At 41.7% G+C, this 20,180-nt stretch overlaps 1 protein-coding gene across 4 annotated transcripts in view; it reads left to right on the top strand.

The window, feature by feature from the left end:
• Nucleotides 1-2,353: 2,353 nt before the first annotated feature.
• The window catches only part of LOC307268490 (fatty acyl-CoA reductase 1), a 46,202-nt gene continuing 28,375 nt past the window's right edge, over nucleotides 2,354-20,180 (top strand). For 2 of the 4 annotated variants that reach the window (XM_080051147.1, XM_080051148.1), the window contains exons 1-2: nucleotides 2,354-2,504; nucleotides 19,425-19,727. In XM_080051147.1, coding sequence (XP_079907273.1) covers nucleotides 2,496-2,504; nucleotides 19,425-19,727 — 312 coding nt within the window. In that variant the 5' untranslated portion in view covers nucleotides 2,354-2,495. Of the gene's footprint in view, nucleotides 2,505-6,489; nucleotides 6,593-6,742; nucleotides 6,834-19,424; nucleotides 19,728-20,180 lie in introns of those variants that run through there. The other 2 variants (XM_080051150.1, XM_080051149.1) reach the window with 2 other exon arrangements.

The raw sequence follows: 20,180 nt of genomic DNA, 5'->3' as shown, positions 1-20,180 counted from the left end.
AGAGGCCGGTACAGACCAGGTGTGTATTTTTATGCCTCCTAGTTTCATAATTGATGAACTTACATAAAGTTATTAGTGAGATAATTTCTTCTTATGAAACGTTCTCTGGATTTTTACCATCCAGTGTGATGTTGTTATTTCATAAAGCACAGAATGTTATATCACACACATTAATGGATGACAGTTCTAATAATAAATCTCTGCTCTGATATGTCATCAGGTTCATTTCTCAAGTATTGCGACAGGATGAGGCACATATTTCTGTATGCATGAAACATGTCCACACCCTCCCGATGCCCGAGATCTGTGATCCGATAAAAGACCTGTTTGCCATGTTGTTCACGAGAACAAGTTACCGGGCTGAACAGAAGCAGAGTCACACTATAAGGACATATTAAAGGTGCACTATGCAGTTTCAAGGGAGGGGGATTTATTCACATTTGCAGATCCTGTAGTTAGTTTTACAAAACCTATTTTATCTACATGATACTCTTGGTTTTGAATAATTACATAATCATAAATCAAATTATATTATATTGAGGCAACGGGACCCAAACTTAAGACTAGAATATGCTTGTAAAAACAAAACTGAGGGCCCTGCTGCTGAAACCTACAACAACAGTGAAACAGTAACTTTTTAGGTAGCTTTTCTAACTTCAAACAGTGTTCAAGGGATCCAATTTGTTTATTCAGTTATGAGATTATATCTTAGAAAATGTTCACTTTTCTCTGACACACCCAAAGTAACATAGTGCACACTTAAATAGATGTTAAGGTAGGTTGCTAGAAAGTAAAATCCTATCTCAAGTGAATCATGAATTTAAATCATATGTGTTTTTCTCAAGTGTTGTGACAGGGTGTACTTGTGAAAACCAAAAAAAGCAACTAGGCCTACAGAAGTGCTGCTGAAGAGGTTTGACAATCATACATGTGAACCTGATTGAATTGAATTAAAATTCAATTTAATGTGGACATGAAGCATATACACCGAGGTTTGTGCAAAATGAAATGAAGTACGATGGTCTGGTAGCACCAGGCTACATCAAACAGACAGACAGGCAGTCAGGAATGAGAGACCCATACATGAAAGCTGGGGGTGGGAGATGAGGCCCTGCAGGAAGAGGAACATGCAGAGTCAGAGCTGGTTGGAGATGCTTGCTGCTGCTGCTGCTGCCAGTTTGAAGCTGCTGTCTGTTGCCTGCATGTAGCCTCCACAGGAAGCAAATCAATTCAACTCATGTCTCCAACTGAAGAGCTCAGTACACAGGGCTCAGCAGACTGCTCTGTTCTTACTGAAGCAACAGTGAGGAACCAACATGTTTATCAAATGCCCCTCAAAGGCAATAACCAATATTTTAGACATTGTGTGACACCAACACACTATCTCCCAAACTCTCACACACACGTTTGTACGGCTATACTTGATATTGATTATTGACATAATGCATTCCCTAGTCCCATACCCTAACCCTAACCATCAAAACTCTCTCTCTCTCTCTCTCTTTCTCTCTCTCTCTCTCTCTCTCTCTCTCTCTCTCTCTCTCTCTCTCTCTCTCTCTCTCTCTCTCTCTCTCTCTCTCACACACACACACAAACACAAACTCCCATGCCATCTTTCAGAGCTGAAAAATGTGTTTTGCCAATTAAATAATATTGGATATAAAATAGCCCAGCCTGGGCAGTGGAACTCTGAAAGCCTGTGAGCCATAATTAATGCTGCATATAAGATGTGGGATAATGACACCCACTGGAGCTTTAAGTGTCCTATGGCAACAGGCTGGATGTGGTGGTATATTTGATGCCTGACCCTTGATAACGTTGATTATATTCAAGTATTAGGCTACCAAGGGAGCAAACGACACGTCTTGCATGTTTGAATGTGGGAGTCAAGTTTGGGTTGATCAAATGACTTGAATGATGTCTTCTTGTATTGATTATTAACGTCCAGAATTTTGCTCCTTCTGGAAAAATATGGTCAACTCGGGAGTGTTTCAAGTCAACAATATATTTTGAAGAGCCTGCAATAATTTCCCTGGATACCAATAAACATTGAAAATATAGAGTGGATAAAAATATGACAATGCACAAAAACATTTGCCGATCATCGATGTCCTGATTTTGTCCATTGAAAAGATATGTATCAGTGAAATAATACGTTCATATTTGTGTGTTTGGCCTATGCCTAATAAATGAATTGGGCAATTTGGAGTAGGTGCCCTACTTCCCACTTTCCAACGAAGAACCTGTCAAACAAGCCGGTTAACTTTGCATGATTTGTATATGAATGCTCGCTCTGTACCAGGGGAGGGCACGCGCTCACGGGCGGGGTGACGCGCTCTGCCACACTCTAGTATCTTGCATGTGTGTGGCAGGCTGTCTATAGTCTAGCTGTAGTCTGCTGCCAGACTGTGAGACGGTGGGGTCGGACGGGGCTTTTTTCTTTTCGGTGGAAGTATCCGAGTAGCCAGTGCCAAGGGGCGGCTGGTGAGAAACTGATGTCAACGGTAGGAAGCACTTTTTATCTTTATTGTTGTCCCTTCAAAACGTCAGGGCTTTGTGTTTATCAATGATTTGAATATGGATTCTGGGAAGGAGAGTTCTGTCATGGCATGCCGCTGCCTGAGCATCTTTCATTGGTTGTGTCGGCTGTTTGGTCGGAGCCCCGCGAGAGAGCAGCATCAACTCGCGCGGGTTGAAGACGCTGACAGTGTCACCCAGTTGGTAAACTTAATAATTGTGTTGTTATGGCTTTCATATTGTTGGTGCGTATGTGTCAGTATATAAAGTTGTGTAGGGAGAGTGAGTGAGAGAGTGAGCGTAGTTGGCACGAAGTTGTAACCGCCTCCGACTGCAGGGCGGTGGGCAGCAGCTGAGCGACACGAGCCGCAATCAGCGTGGAGGAGAAGGGGCAAGCTGGCAGCGGTTAGTGCCGAGCAGACGGGAAGTAGCGACTCTGGCCTTTCAAAAGAAAAGCTTTTCAAAAACAGTATTTAAGCATCAATTTCATGCTTCTAGCTAAATAGAATTAGACAATAAATTGGTTTATAACATTTCTGAAGCCACATATATCTAGGCTATGTTATGTGTGTTGAAACATTTTAGGCCAGCACCCGAGAACGCCTGAGGGAAAAAGCATGTAGGTCTAAGTCATTTGACAATGGTGAACTTTTGCCTACATACCAAAGGCCTACTTCACGCATGTGTGTGTTTGTGTGTGTGTTGTTTTAAACTTAAATGAAGAGACGATAAAATAAGTAGGCCTAGTAAATACACCGGTAACCATTTTGTGCTCTTGCAATCGTTTGTTTCTAGCAACTTTAGAATTGCTTTGCTACTATTCTATATTTGAGCTTTGGAGCTGAGAGAAATTATTTAAATTTCATGTTCAAATATTTCTTCATGTCCTCTTTCAGACTGATAGTGGGAACTTTTTTATTTTGAAAAGTTTCACCGGAATTTGCATCGTCACAGTATTTGTGTCTTGACGCTGTCGAACGTTGGCACGGATTTGTGATGAACGTTAATTTCGTTACATTCTTTATTCACCATCGCAGTAGAGTCGTGTTCAAATGTGATGTTTGCCATTATAAAGCCTCACACATGGCTACACATCAGCCCACACCGTTTAAATGGAGATGTGCACCCCATGCAGATATGAGCAGATGTGTGTGTGGTGTTGCATATGATTTTTAACTTAAGACACTGACATATTCTTCCTGTGAGTGCTACCTTTTGCGTCAGAGCAGCCCAACCCAGCATCCACCGCCTACCTATTTGTCACAGTGCTATTTTAGTTTGTTGTTTTTGAGTGAACTCCCATGAGTTGGGCTTGTCTTCACAAACCACCTGCTGGCCCGCTATAAGTCTGCCGCTGCTGCTGCATGCTCCAGCACTCATTCTGTCAGAATAGTAATAACTAGTAGACCTTCCTTTTTTTGGGGACACAGTATAAGGGAATTTATTCAAGAACTTCAAAGGAACATGTTTTCCCTTTTTAATTATTTCCCTTTTAAATGATTGAAACCGACAAGAGCAGAGTATAGGGTCATTACTTGATGGGCTGTCATTTTGGCCAGAGGCTTCTTGTGTCTCCTATTCTTTAGATTTCTTTTTTAGGAATCGCTTCAAAGCAGTCCAAAAAAGACGGTTAAAAGCGTCTTCATTTTTTATCAGTGGTGCTATAGCACGATTGTTTTCTCGGTTTTTATCATCTTAGTTAAGAACATTCAGAGATTGGCTTATCTAGTGCGCCATCACCAAAACAGTGGTATCTGGGATCTCTAATGAACCGTTAAATTGCTTAAAATCTTCTGCTTTGATTTTCTCCCATTTTATGGACACAAACATGAGTAATTCAAACACAAGAAGAACATCATTTGTACACTGAAAGATCCATATAAGATGTGTTATTTATAGTAAAAAAAAATCAACTGTCTCTTTTTCATACAGAATAAAAGCCCAACATAAAATATCAGTGCAGCATATGGTGCAGAAACCGTGAACAGATTTGTTCCCCGAAAGCTGTTTTGACCCGGCGATGTGTGCTCATAAACTCAGCTCGTCACCATCTGAGCTATAAGAGAGAACAAAAATGACTTGAGCTGATTTCTAAATCGGGCTTTACAAATAGAAATAGAGCTCTAATTATCATCAGAGGGATGACCTATATTATGTTCAGAAATGAGCCCATAGGTTAAGTGTGTGTGTGCACGCATGTTGGTGGACGTCACGTGTGCTGCCTTTTCTTCTATGTATTTATAGATGATAATGGCCAGGAGGCGTTTCATTTCTCAAGCTGGCTGCTTCCAACATGGCCTCTGAAATCTCACGCGTGGCTTCTCCCTTAGTGAGTGATCATGTGTTTTTGTCTTCTAAGGAATCCAAAGTTGACACTGTTTGAATTGATAACAGAGGCCCATGACGGGTTCATGTCCTCGCTCGATACCCACACTGAAACTGCAACCTTTGCCTGGGACTCTCAGAGATGTCACCTTAGCATTCCATCAATGGAACCTGTTCACACTATGATGTAAGGCCGGGGCAGTACATCATTCATATATCAGGTTTTAATACTTGGAGTATGTGCAGTGTGAAGTCCTCGGGCTGATTTGAGCCCTCGGGTGAATTCTTTAGAGTCACGAAGACAGGGAATTAGACGTTTCACATGAATATGTCTGTCATCGTCTCTTTGACATAGGCAAGATAACATCAACATTTTATTAGAGAAATGCAGTCGGAACAGTATGTGAAAATGCTACGGACGTCATGCGAACACCCGTGCACTAACGATGATTAATGCTGATGTTTGGCAGCTGTGTTTTACAATGCGTTCAGTGTTGAATGCTAACTATTGATTATCAGGCTGAGGCTGATGGGAATGTCCTCCATACACGTGTTGGCAAAATCAGTGAAAATCTCCTCACAATCCGCAACTGTGCACAGGCTTTTTAAACGGGTATGTTGCTAAGTACGATAGGCCCTCTTGTTTACATGCCCTTTGTTTGAATAACCATTTACAGAGCCTAGGCTTGTATTAACTCATAATTAATTGCCAAATTATTCAATAAGGATAGATGAAGCCAATTTGGTCTAAGATATATATATAACATTTCCTCTTTATGCCAACAAGAACAACATGGTGAAACAGTCTCACAAACAACACTATATGCTTTACTAGTTGCTGTGATTTGTAAGTGTGGTAAAGTGTTCTCACACTCAGCTCGTGCTGTCAGTCAGGTCTGTCCTGTCTGTGTGTTAAGCCTGCGGTCGTGCCAGTCAAACCAGTAACCGCCCGTAAAGAGCGAAACAGCCTAGAGGCAATAGTACATGATGAATGTTGCAATTCATGAGAAAAATACTGCAAAACCCTCGTAAAAGGATCACTAAATGGAAAATGCAGGTGTTGTATAAAAGTGGTTACAAAAAAACAATCTGCCTGCACAGATTCTTACTGCACCTGTAAGAATCTGATTGGTTTGAATCAGCAGGAGAAAAGGTGTGTGGATCCACTATGTGTGTGTAGATCCACTATGTAACTGCGTGTGTCAGAGAAGTGAACATGTTCTAAGGTATATTCTCATAACTGAATGAACAAACTTTCCTCACAGGAAAAGAATATCCCTGAAACACTGTGTGAAGTTAGAAAGCTTCCTGAAAAGTTAATTGCACTGTTGTTGTTTACAGCAGCAGGGCCCATAGTTTTGTCCACAAAAATGTTCTCGTCTTACTTTTGGCTCCAGGTCTCTCATTTTGATTTAAGATGATAGAATTATCCAAACTAAGAATGACAGTAAGTATGTTTTGTAACCAAACCCCTTCCCCTGAAACTGCAAAGTGAACCTCTTTAAAGAAGGCATTGTCTTTGCTTACCTGGCCAAACCAGTCTGCTTGCATGGTGTAACTTCTTCACGTACTCTTGACACTTTGCCAGACCAGTTGGTGAACACGTGCATTAGCGTTAAAAATGGGCTGGCTGTTGCAGCACTGATTGTCTTTCTGTCGGGACTGGGACACAACACCACGGCAGCTCAGGAGTTTTGTTTAAATCACTTAAGCAAGAAAGCCAGACGTTTCTGCTTCCAGCTTATTAAAGGTGAGGATTTTCTTTTGTCAGATATGGTAGTAGTAGTAGTACATATCTTTTGGACTTTCGATGGATGAAACCTTGGGCTCTTTGGAAATCCTAATTTAAATTTTTTACTTCTTCTTCTTCTTCTTCTTCTCTTCTATCCCATTACCCCAGAGGGTCGTTGGGGCACCACAGACAATCTGTTGACCAGCTCTCTCCATTCCTCTCTGTCCTCGGCAGCTCTCATTGCCTCACTGATTTTCAAGTGAGTCCATTCTGTGATGTTATCTTCCCATCTTGTCTTTTGTCTCCCTCGTCTCCTTCCACCTTGTACGGTTCCTTGCAAGTGGTAAGCAGGTCATCATGTGAGCCGATGGCTTGGCTGATCTTTTGCCGAACTTCCTTGTTTGTGACATGTTGGGTGTAGGAGATACCCAAGAGTCTCCTGTAGCATCTCATCTCCATGCTCTGTATTCTCCTCTGTAGCTCAGCTGTAAGGGTCCAAGTTTCGCAAGCATATAGGAAGATTGAGTTGACAAGTGATCGCAGTAGTCTCGCCTTTGATGCCAGACTGATGTTTTTGTCTTTCCATATGGGCTTGAGTTTTGCCTGAGCCGCAGTTGTTTGGGCATTTCTGGCAAGAACTTCCTGCTTGGATCCTTCATCGGACACGGTTGCTCCCGGTTCGCAATTTTTTACTAGTTTTTGACAAATCATGGCTAATGAATTGGATATTTCCTGATATTATACCAAAGTTCTTGTGCAGCTACTTGTGTTAAGACAAATTCCAACATTTAGAAACGTGCAGAATGCGACACCTTTTACCTTTTGCAAGCCCGGAGACCAAAATATGTCAACTAATGCAATTTAGGGATTATGCCACTTAGAGTCTGTAAACGTCAGAAATACTATAGTGACCACTTTGTGATAATGGGGATCCAAATAAAGGATATAGGAAAAGAGCAATATTAACTAAAAGTATAATAAATATACAATGCAAATAATGTCATCACCAAGAAAAGTAAATAAAACGGAGTGAATCTGGGGCATATTGCTTCAAGGTCTGAGGCCCTGGGGCCGTTTATTGTTTATTGGACCGTGGTGTTCTGTACATACAGGCCTATTTAAGGTCCAGTTTATTGACTTGTCCTAGTGTATGGAATATAGAGCTGATTTGAAAACCAATAGCTGCCTGGAGGGGGAAAAATGATGTAAAGTACACTGGATGTAATTAGTAGTAAAAGGGCTACAGTGTTATAATTGAAGTCAAAGGCTCAATCAGATGTTGTAAATTGACATCGGTCACCTTGCAAATACGTTCTCCATGGCTGTTAATAAGCACTTTGATGTTTGTCTGACATTGAACTCCCCCCTGACACAGACATGGGTGCTCTTTAAACAGCGTGTCACTGTAAGGTGATGGAGAGAGGCTTTATAGGTGCTCTCTGGCAGTGACTCACCCACTGTGTTCATTAATGGAGCACACACATAAAGATGGTTATCTGAACACAAGGGCACTGTAGACACAGACTGTGACATAAAGAATGCAAGAAATGAAAATATCAGACCGAAACAAAGCCCCAAGAGACCCTGTGTAAAACTTGACAGAAAAGGGGGGGGGGGGGATTCAGCTATAGTACATTACTCTGCAACATTAAAGGTGTGTGTGTGTGTGTGTGTGTGTGTGTGTGTGTGTGTGTGTGTGTGTGTGTGTGTGTGTGTGTGTGTGTGTGTGTGTGTGTGTGTGTGTGTGTGTGTGTGTGTGTGTGTGTGTGTGTGTGTGTGTGTGTGTGTGTGTGTGTGTGTGTGTGTGTGTGTGTGTGTGTGTGTGTGTGTGTGTGTGTGCGCTCTGAAAATAATCTCTGGTGTAGATACACAGCCTAGGCTCTGTAAACAAGGGGTACCTTACGTAGCTGGCAACTTGCCTGTTCAGAGCCTGGGATGACTTAACCTTTTTCAGTGAATGTTTCAAGGCTGTGGTTCAAAAGGTAGAGCGGTTGTTCGCTGATTGCAGTGTTCTGTGTTCAACCTCGACCTGTTTACACATGTGGAAGTGGGAAAGACTCCCAGAGGTTTCATGGAACCTGCTTTGTTGCGACAGCCATTTCTCGGTTGCATTATTCCCTCGATGTGAGTTTGCACAAACATGAGGCTGCAGGTAGCGCCGGGATCTTTCTCCATGGCTTGACACAACTCTGCGTTCAGGTAAATCCATGCTGTTGCTTCAGGTGACTGTGAGTTGAGTTCACACAAGTTCAAACACAGTTCAATTCATGATGAAGGCATGTAGGTGTAAAGGAAGTGATTCACCTTTTGAGTAATCAACCACATGCCAGTGAACTTCACGGTCATGATCGGATAACACTGCCACAGTCACCAGAACAGGAAAGGGAAAAAACAACATCAACGTGTCCTGGAAGAACTTTGTACACATAGTTTGGGAGCAGCTTTAATCCTGCAATCTTTGGATATATTTTGCAAAACTAGGATGAATATTATGTCACAGTGGTGTGGTTTCTGCATTAGCATAGTTATAATAAATAAATGTGCTACAATAAATCAAACAATTTGTCACAGAAATGTTATCCCTCAATCGCAGGTTTCACTTATATCAATAGCATTTGTTGCTATAGCGACGGTGGTCAGTCCAAGCCACTTAGTTTACATAGCTGTTTACAGAGCCAAGGCTGTGTATCAACACCAGTTTCATTTTGTAACGCGCACACACACACACACAGGTAGCGGATTGTGTGGATATATTATATTCACTGATTGTGACAAATTATTTTGACAACGAGCATTCTCTAGAATGGTTTACTCCACCTGAGGGGAAAACACATTTTTCTCTCAAACTCACTGTCTTTTAATTTAACTTGCTCTAATTCACAACTCAAGCTTTTGTCTTTTTAACGTATTAATAGGGCCTGTGGGGATCATTTGGATTGATGCTTGTCATGGGCGCCCCAATTAGGGATGTCTGTGTTTGGCAGCGTTGCCCAGCCTTTGCTGTCTGTGTCTGGGATATTGTTGGATGAACTATGTGTGGACAATGTGGCTGGCAGCCAGAGCTATACATAGCTTTTCTTAATACCTGACACCTGAGCATAAATATCTAACGGGGTATTTCCTCTCACTTGCCAGCCGATTAGTGGAACAGAAGAGAGAGACAGGGAGCTTATTGTGATTATCCTCCACACAGGTAAACACAATACATCAGCGCATCAGCAGAGATGAAGGCAGTGACTCTCAAGGCTGCTTTGAAGTGAATGAGGCACTTTGTTAAAGTGAAGAGATGCAGGTTGATCAAAGACTAGCAAATAGCCCTGTTTATCTCACATTGAATGAAATCCTTTCGCGAGATACATTGACTGTATGGCCTTTAATTCTCCCCATGCATTTACTGTGCACATCAAAGCCACTCAACATTGCTTTTTGGATTTAGTGTTTTTTATCTATTTTTAGATTAATATGAATAGAAAATCTTTTGGGGGTTTTAAGACAGCTCGTTAAACAAAACATGCTATTACACCACGTCACTTTGGGAATGGGAACATAGGTTTGTGAATTTTTTATAGAATAAACGCTAATTTAAAAAGCATCCTGGAAAATGTATCAAGTTCATAGCAGAATTGTTAAATTGTCCGAACTATAATAAGACTGTTTTTGGTCATCCCCCCTATCTTCAACATAAGCCTGTTTCTTTGAATTACTGTTGAAATGAAGCATACAAGACACCAGAGTGATACAAAGATGAACTGCATCAGCATCCTAGCCCACCACTGCTGGACCTCGTCCGTCTTTTATAAGTGGCCCCAGTGAGAGCCATCCCGGGTAGAGAGAGCATCCTCTTCCTCTAATCCCTCTCTCTCCCTCGAGCTTTAAACCCAGGAGACGGGCCAAAGACCACTGCATGCTCTTTTCCCCCCCGAAACACAAACACACACTTGCAACAACAACAACAACCGCAACCGTCTGGCCAAGATAAATGTGTCTTCCACAGAAATGCTCAACAAAGCACTCTGCTGTGTGTGTGTGTGTGTGTGTGTGTGTGTGTGTGTGTGTGTGTGTGTGTGTGTGTGTGTGTGTGTGTGTGTGTGTGTGTGTGTGTGTGTGTGTGTGTGTGTGTGTGTGTGTGTGTGTGTGTGTGTGTGTGTGTGTGTGTGTGTGTGTGTGTGTGTGTGTGTGTGTGTGTGTGTGTGTGTGTGTGTGTGTGTGTGTGTGTGTGTGTGTGTGTGTGTGTGTGTGTGTGTGTGTGTGTGTGTGTGTGTGATTTTGGAAGGGTGTTTCCATGGATCACATGCACCAAAGATTAGGATGCTGTGGTGTTTATCCTAATCTGTTCCTCAAGGAGCGTAAATCTGAAATAATCTGTGGGTGTTCATGCATTTTCAGAATCATCAGTGCTTTCCACCTTTCATTATTGTATGGATGCCTGGGTGGGATACTCGGAACAGGTCCACCAATTGTCCACAGAGCTGCCCCTCATTAATTATAAACCTGGCTGGAAGTGATGGAGTGTATGTGTGTGTGTATAGTGGTGCATTACTCTTAGTGTGGTGTCTTCACTGTAATCTATCTTTGCAGCGGATCCCTGATTAAATGACTCCTGAAGTACGACACAGTGTAACGATAGATAGTGACGCTGAGGCTTTTGTTTTACACTCATGCATATACATGTGATTACAACTCCAACAACAACTCTTTGAATTAAAGAGGAGATGGTCCTTAATTATTGAGCAAGCCTATCATCTCTGCTGTTAGTGTCACAATACTGATAACATTATTCTCTGATAAGGAAAATGTGTATAAAAGGCTTAGAAAACAAGGTCTTCACGTGTCTGTATTAGAAAAACTGCAGTTTTGTAATCATTTTAGTGTTCACAATTACAAAAGTCATTTTTTAAATCCAGTCAATTAAATTCACATTGACCTAGATAATAAGAATGGGTTCATTCATTCATTATCTTTTGGACTTTTACGAATAAATCATTGTAAGCCTTATTGTCCCAGCTGGCTGACTGAAAAGTCATCCTTTGACTGGTATGACCATGTAAAAGGTATTAAATCCCATTTTATGTTCTATTTAAAACCAGTCGCTAATGTGTATATAAAGAAGGGGTTCGTAATAATTTCCCTGGAAGTTGCCTAGAAATGAAATGGTACAAATTAAAGGAGTGTCAATAGAGCATCATTTTAGTGTTTGAGTGCTGGAAATGCAAAGCAAACGTGACATTTGTCTACAAGTAAGCAGTATAGTTCAACAAATATGATGACCGAAAATAAATGAGAACTGAAAGAAGTTTGATCTGGTTTTAGCTTTTCTTTTAATGGCATGTCATACTGTCTTTACAAGCATTACCAAATGACATAGTTCTTTCCAGGAAAGTATGCGGTAAGAACAGTTCAGTAAAGTGTGTTACCAAGAAGAAGTTTTGCTGCATTTGCATTTATCCAGACTATTTCGTCCAACTCTGCTTCACATTCGGCCTTTGTTTTTGTCTTTTTATGTAATGTAAACAGTCACAACAAGCAGATGCAAATGATATGTAATTATTATATTACCTAGCCCTATGCCCTATAGTGAGCATGGCATATGGAGCAGTGAAGGCCCAGCGAGCCTGTGTGATATCCTGATCCGTGCCTCTTTCCACATTAGGAAATTGAGCCTGCTGGATAAGTGACAGTGCAGCTGTGGCCTTTGACCCCTGTCTTTTTCTGTTGCCAAGATAAGGAGGTTGAAAGTGCCAATTACAGCTCTGTTCCCATCAACACTGCATGTCTACAATACACAAATACGCCAGCTAGATAGGCTGCTGAAAGCTAGAGCCTTTTGTCAGCCACTGTGTTAATGGCTGCCTCAAGTGGATCATAAAAAGCCCACTAGCCTGGAGAGATGTGTGGGTATTTTCTGTCATATGTTAGAATTAGCAAAGCCACATCTCTAAGTGCATGCTGGGTAAAACATTTAACCCTTCCAGGGCTGTGTCCCCCATTGACTCTGCCTTACGTAATGAATGCTCACAGTTTACTCTATAGGGAGGATGTTGAAGCATGAATCATCCTTTTGCACCACCACCAACAGGCGTGGTACACATTTAGTACAGGCAACCCATTGCATTATGGGATTTTATGAAAGAAAATGGTACATCTCAAATACTGTGAGATAATTCTAGGCCAATACTAATAGTATTATTCACATAAATGCATATCACAACATAACATTGATAGATATGTATTTACTCTAAATAAGCTTAAAAACAAACTGCATTGGTGATTTGTACCATGATGACAGCAGGTTGGTGACCCATTGGCTCGGTCACTGCACTCTGCTGGCTGGATCTGTGCCAGGCGTAAACCACACCACACACTGAGACTGCTAGTGTAATAATTACGATATCATATCATCCGACAAACTTAAGCTTTCTCTCTATCTCTGTCACTCACTCACTCACTCTCTGAATCTCCTGTGGCCATATATCTGATCAAAAGCAATGACCTTTATGTTTTGTTTTGTTTTTTAAAGGGGAAAAAAACAACCTTAACCCTATACATTGCTTAAATCCTTGAAGCCCGGGGCTAATATTATGTATTCTAAATAGATTAGCCTTTAGCTGTAAGTGGTCAGTGCGATGACCTGCTGCTTTTTGTTCTGTAATGCAATCCTGGATAAAGGCCTGTAAAAGTGCCATACAATTACGTGCGTTTTGTGTAAAAGCCAATGTCACAACCTCATATACTGTAGCGGGCAGAGTGGAGCTGGAAAAGATGTCTCATAGTGGTGATGCATCATCATGGAGTTCACTATGTGACCGGTTTCCATTGACGCAAAGAAATTCACTGAACCAGGCTCATGTTGAAGTGGTGTACATGGAGCTGTAGTGTGAGAGATACTCTGAGTTAAAAGAACTTTGAGGGTGGTCTCATTGCTAAGCCTTTTCAAACACTCTCAAACAGCCTTTAGTATAGTTAATGTTAAAGATGGGGGGCGCCCCTATCTCAGTTGGTAGGGCGTCCCTCCCCCGGGCCGGGCCCAGCAGCAGACCCGGGTTCGATTCCCGCCCGCGGTCGTTCTCTGCATGTCACTCCCCTCTCTGCCCCATTTCACCTCTGTCTCTTCATACTGTAAAATAAAGCATAAAAAATGCCAAAAAAATATCTGTTAAAAAAAAAAAAAAAGATTAATAGGTAATTTATGCCTGTCTTGTGTGTCTGTCTTTCTCTCAGACTCTATATCAGCCTTGTAGTGTAGTGTAGGAGACACTTTGGCCAGCTGTATAGATAAAATATTATTTCCTTAGACTCCATAATGTTATGGTTCAATGTGTTCAGCTCTGACCCAAAACATAGATACACTTGGTGCCCAAGCCGGGGAAGTGTTAGAGATAACACAACGTTAAAACAATGCTCTTTAGAAATGTCTGTCAGAACTGAATCGCAGGTCACCCAAGTTGCAGTCTGGTTCTCCTTGGCCAAGCCTGTACTAAATATTGGTTCATAATTCATCCAAGCCTCCTGAAACATTCTTCCACCTGAGTTGACCTAACCTTCAATAAGAACTTCCTTCACTAATTGGCGTCACGAACAGGATCTCAAGATAACGACTTGGTAAGTGCAATAAATTAAATGTATGCCTGACCATGACGTTGTTTGACGAGATCAGAAAAGAATATATGTGATAGTTCTAAAACTCAGCTTGGGTCAGTTGTTTTTACCCAGGTGACGATTTGGACTCTGCATTTTTCGGACACCAACTAGACTATTTGCGTTGCCTTGGATTAAAAAGACAATACTGCATCGGCCTGTGGAAAAAAGAACTTTCATTCTTTTAGGCCTGTGAATGATTGATTTTGTGTGTGGTTGCTATCTGTTTTCTGACTGATGTCATGGAGCTTCTAAATTGGGTTAATAATTTGGGTTGGATAGTTTGTTTTGATCTCCTGATCAAAAAGTAGGGATCTATGGAATTTTCAGCCTTTAGTACAGTTAATATTAATGTTAAAGATTATTAGTTAATTTATGCCTGTATTGTGTGTCTGTCTATCTCTCAGACTTTAGGTCAGCCTTGTAGCCTGTTAGGAGCCATATAGGCCAGCTGTATAGATAAAGTATCATCTCCTTAGACTCCAGAATGTTATGGTTCACTGTGTTCAGCTCTGACCCAAAACATTGGTACGCCCAAACAGCATGCTGATTTCAACACTAAAATCTCGGCAAAAATATTATAGACACCCAGGTATTCTTAAGCATACTAAATCTAACCACAAGAATTTAGACAGCTTAAATCTTTGTTTTACCAAACTAAATAGCAGAAAGTATGGGGATTGGAATGCAGGGATAATGTCTTTATAGAAGCAGCAGGATGCGTTGAGGAAGAGCATTGAGTTTTGGCAGCGCTCAGGTCCCTATATACATCACTGTGGTTTTCCCAGAAGACAATAAAAGCCCTGTAACGCATCCACATCAAGTCTTAATCAGCAAGGAAAGCCTGATTATCACCTACTATGTTGTTGTCAACACGCTGTTTAAAAAGGCATTTTCTGGTTCTTGTCTCTGATAATCTTAAATAGAGAGGAAATTAGCTAACTCCAGGGAAAACGAGCTGACGGACATTATTATAAATCGGCTCTCGAGGAGATTTTTACTGTTGAATTCGACATGCTATTTGGGTGATTCCGATGGAGCCTTTATGTTCAGATTTAGATTTTTTTTTTTTTTAAAGAGTATGCGATTTGGAACGCAGCCACTGTTTGGATCCTGAATGAGAAGAGCAGTCAAGTAGTTGGATGTTGGATTTTTAAGAGCTGTTCAAGTTGGTAACGGGGTGTAAAAACGACTTTCTGCAGTGGTAGAACACTTCACTCAGCTTTTCAGGATTCAAGTGTTTGCTTTTACAATGTTGGCACTGTGTTCAGTGAAAGGGGACTTGGCACTGGCATTCAAGTTGTCTAATGCTGCCTTGATGCATTAAAAAATGTTCCCCCACAATGCATCATGCCTCTGCCGGCTTTATTTATGTATATTAGTCTTATAGCCAGTTTGCAGCTGTAGTGCTGGATCTTGCCTGTGTCTCAGCAGCACTCGGCTGACCCACTAACAGAGGGGTTATGTGAGGAGAAGGCTAGAGGCAGCAGAAGGACTGCAGCGCTGCAGCTTATAACAACCCGCCTACCACAAACAGCGTGGACCTCCTGGGGAGAAAAAGCTTTAAGGAAAAACACAGAAAAAAAACCTCAGACAGAGTTGAAATGAGGCCAAAATCTGCATCTGCTGAGCTGTGTTTTCTTATGCCTTATACAATCTCCAAACTTTATTTTTGAAATGACCCTAAGTGACTTTGACATGACGTGGTACTTTGTCAACTTTGGCATCATAAGCTGAGAAAGCTGCTGGTCCCTTAAGGTTTAAGTGCTAACTCTTGCTCCTTGGTGCTGTTCCTTTCAAGTCATAACACAGCAAGGTTAAAGCTGACAGTCACTATGAGCTCTGATTAGGCTTTAACTTTTATTGATGTGGACAACCGTAGTGCATTAAAGTCCATGGTTTGAAAAAAAAAAAAAGTGTTGTTTGTTACAGAAATGAAACATGCTGGCAGAATGTCGGGATACTGTACTGTGTGTCTGAAGTAGTTTACTCAAATGACTTGGTTTAACCATACCTATGTTTCTATTACTTTGAACTGTTTTACTACCTTGTAGCATTCATGAACTGTCACTCAATAAGTGTGCATATGAAATAGGTTCTGTATTTAGATGCACTGTGACAAGTGTGTTTTTGTGATGCAGTGGCTTGGAGCCCACATACGGGACGATGAAGAATATCTTATCTTTTAGTCTTATCTTAAAATATCCTCTTCCTAATATCTGAAATGTTTTGGTCTCACGCACTGATACCCTACCCGTTTCGTTTATTTTTAACAAAGTAACGTCCTTCTTCACTGCCCCTAGTCACATGATGATTGAAACCAGTTCAATTGCACAATATTTTCTAAGGTAGGAGTAACCATTTCTCACAATGTGCTGGCATTGTATAGACCTATTGATTTGGTGTGCAAATAAACCATAAAGAACGTCATTGTGGATCACTCTTAAATCCATCGTAAACACTGTTGGATTTTCTGTACAAAGACACAGGAAGTGAACTGCTTGACTGAACCAGTTTAGGAAGTTTCTGGACAGCTAACGGACAGGCAAAGGGAGAGGCAGGAGGCGGGGTTGTCTAACCTTAGAAGAATGCAGGAGCGGGTGGATGTGTGCTTGTATTTGAGTGTCGTGAATCCTGGATGTGCCAGCCGTTCCACCACTTATCCAGTTGCAGGAACATTCCCATTGTCGTGCATTAATCCGTAGTGACTTTCAGCCCCTCTGCCCTTGTCCTCCTGTCCACTGGGAATCGGTGTGAAGCTCAGAGCTGGAATGTCAGGGGCTTTGGCACGGGACCTTGGACGACCTGTTTAATTGTGTTGTCCGCATACAGATTAGTAAAGGTGCAAACATGTCTTTTCCAGATTTAGATTCAGGAGATAAAAAAAAGGATTCTGATGTTCCTTCCGAAGTTGACTTTGCCTGTGTGTGTGTGTGTGTGTGTGTGTGTGTGTGTGTGTGTGTGTGTGTGTGTGTGTGTGTGTGTGTGTGTGTGTGTGTGTGTGTGTGTGTGTGTGTGTGTGTGTGTGTGTGTGTGTGTGTGTGTGTGTGTGTGTGTGTGTGTGTGTGTGTGTGTGTGTGTGTGTGTGTGTGTGTGTGTGTGTGTGTGTGTGTGTGTGTGTGTGTGTGTGTGTGTGTGTGTGTGTGTGTGTGTGTGTGTGTGTGTGTTAGTGTGTTATTCAATATTGCATGCACAGACAGCAGTAAGGAAAGAAAGCAAGTAAATAAATACAAGTTTGTTTATTTATGGCTTTCTGTTTGTGGGGTAGACATGCTTGGAGTCTGCAAAGTGCTGATTGTGCATCTCACTTGGCTAAATGTTGCACTATATTGTTGTGAAGTGCGAGCATCCAATAAGCCTTTTTCTTCTTATCCATGCTGGTTGGTGAAAGGATAGACGGTCATGAACGAGCCGACTCATGTGATTGGTTAGGAAAAGGGGATGATGCCAACCAGATCGTTGTCATGGTGGCACACAAATGAACAGCAACATTGGCAGTACTTTTTTTACACAAGGCTTTGATCACAGTCACACACACAGCTTCAGCAGAGCCAAACACAGTCACAGAGAAGACACAGCTAATGTCACGTGACTGATGGCTCAGAATGCCAGTCAGTTTGTTATTGTCCAAAGGCGAAATGAGGATAAAGTCTCTCAGACCGTAAAGGCTCTGCAGCACGCTATAGCTATCACATTAAATGAAGAACTGCAGTAAAATCCAGTGTCGTCATTTTTTTCTTGTGTTCATAAAGCCAAGGAGTTACTCATAAGCTGTGCTGCTGCTTCTATATAAAGAAAAGTGTGGTTTATTCAACCGAAAACCTAAGTGACTTGTTGGTTTGTTTCATAGTTTACTTGTTATCCTTCCCCAAGCTATATCTGCCTCAGTGGACAGTTAAAGGTGCAGTCAGTGATTCTGGAAAACGCTTGTCAAAATCCGTGAATATCTCCTTACGATCCACTACTTGGCCGTACTGCGTGTGCTCTGTAGAAAAAAAAATCTGGTGTTAATACACAGCCTAGGCTCTATGTATGTAAACAAAGGGCCCCACCGTATAAGTTATATGTCCGTTTACAGAGCCTATGCTGTGGATTAACACTGGGGTTTTTTTCTTCAATACGGACAGGCAGCAGTTTGTGAGGAGACATTCACTGATTTTGTCAAAGTGTATTGACAACAAGCATTCTCCAGAATAGCTTACTCTACCTTTAATGCACACTAGTAGCAGGTTCAGTACCCTCTAAATACAGGAGTCACACTGGCCTCTATCTGGTGTTTCTGTCTCTCAATCAGGTCCCTTTAGGTCCTGGCCGCCTGCCACTGCCAAAGCAGTCTCCTGATTTATTTTATTGAGTTGGCCCAAAGGAGCACAGTCCATTACTCCACCACCATTACAGCAGCAATTGATCCAATTAAGTCGCAATAGAATGAAGGGGACCTGACATCCAGAAACATGTCCAAAATCGAGAGTGCCACTTAGGGCAGGTCTGGGTCACCTAATTTGGGTAAATGTGTGTTTTAGCAGGTGTGTTTGGGGCGCTCCTTGCATTTGTGTTTGGAGTAGACAACCACTCCACTAAAGCAAAGACTCCTTCCTGTGGAGTGTGATTGCAATTTATCATGTAGCTAAAGACATTTTGATGCTTTATTCTTTCATTTATCAAGGGAATTAAAATAGCCTCGACATGTATTGTACATCATCATGATAAACACACACACAATCTGATGTCAAATTGTCCCTGAACATAGCCCTCTCTCTACCTGCCTGTATGAATATTCATCTCAGTCGCATGTTTGAAGGTCAGCACAACAGTGGGAGAACACAACAGATCCACGCTTTTGAATTTGATGAAATGTGTGTTTTCCAAAACGATATCAAACTAAAGCAATTTGAAGGTCTTTGCGTTCATTTAAAACGTTGCTTTTCTTCTTCCAACCTTGCCATCACCTCAGCATGTATTAACACACAGTGCTTGACACAGTATTATTAACTCTTTAGATTCCAGCCATCACAAACCGGTTTCAAGGTATACCGGGTTTTTGAAAAAGTCAAGGTTTCAATACTGCCATTATCTCTGTCATACAAATGTTTATTAACCAGACATTTTAAGATAACACAATTGAGAGCTGTAATGGCAATATCATGAAAGTGTGGTATTTTTGCTTAAGGTTATCATACCGTCACACCCTCCTCCTCCTTCCCCCTCTCTACAGGAGCTGTCTAAAGAACGGGAGCTTGACGGGTTAGTGGAGCAGACGACTGAAGGACAGAGCAGACAGACAGACAGACAGAGCAACAGACACACAGACACAGCGGGCAGCAGAAAGATGGCGTCCATACCGGAATACTACGCCGGCAAGAACCTGATGATCACAGGAGCCACCGGCTTCATGGGCAAAGTGCTGCTGGAGAAGCTGCTGCGCTCCTGTCCAGAGGTCAAAGCCCTCTACATCCTGGTCAGACCCAAATCAGGCCAGTCCATGCAGGAGAGGGTCAGCGACATGATGACCTGCAAGGTAAGAGCCTGAATCAACCCCAGTGCATAATGTTTGGATCTTATATAGGATTTAATCTTGTACCCCCCTTTTTACTGTTAACCGAAAGGTCAACGGTTTCATGAATACAAACCATGGAAATATGCTGTATGCAACTCGCCAACATGGACATTGCCTTTTTGATCTTGTAATATTTTGAAGCACAGCGAGTCAATTTTAATATGGAGAGCCATTTTCTGTGTTAAACCACCACAACAAGGACGGTTGTGTTGATTTTTAAATCACCATTCACAACCAGGGCAGGGCGGGTTCAAATGGCATTGCTGTTGTAAGTGTATAGAGCAATAGGAATTTGCCTGTGAATTATAGCAGCAGCTGTTGTTGCCATGGCAAAGCGTCCAATAGTTCATCTTTATGCTTCAACCAAGACACATGAAGAGTCAGAGAGCAAAATTATGAGTCTGGTGAAGAATA

The sequence above is a fragment of the Ammodytes marinus genome (genome assembly GCF_949987685.1).
Source record: "Ammodytes marinus genome assembly, chromosome: 22".
In the NCBI taxonomy this organism is placed as follows: Eukaryota; Metazoa; Chordata; class Actinopteri; order Uranoscopiformes; family Ammodytidae; genus Ammodytes; species Ammodytes marinus.
This window is presented reverse-complemented; position numbering and strand designations above follow the sequence as displayed.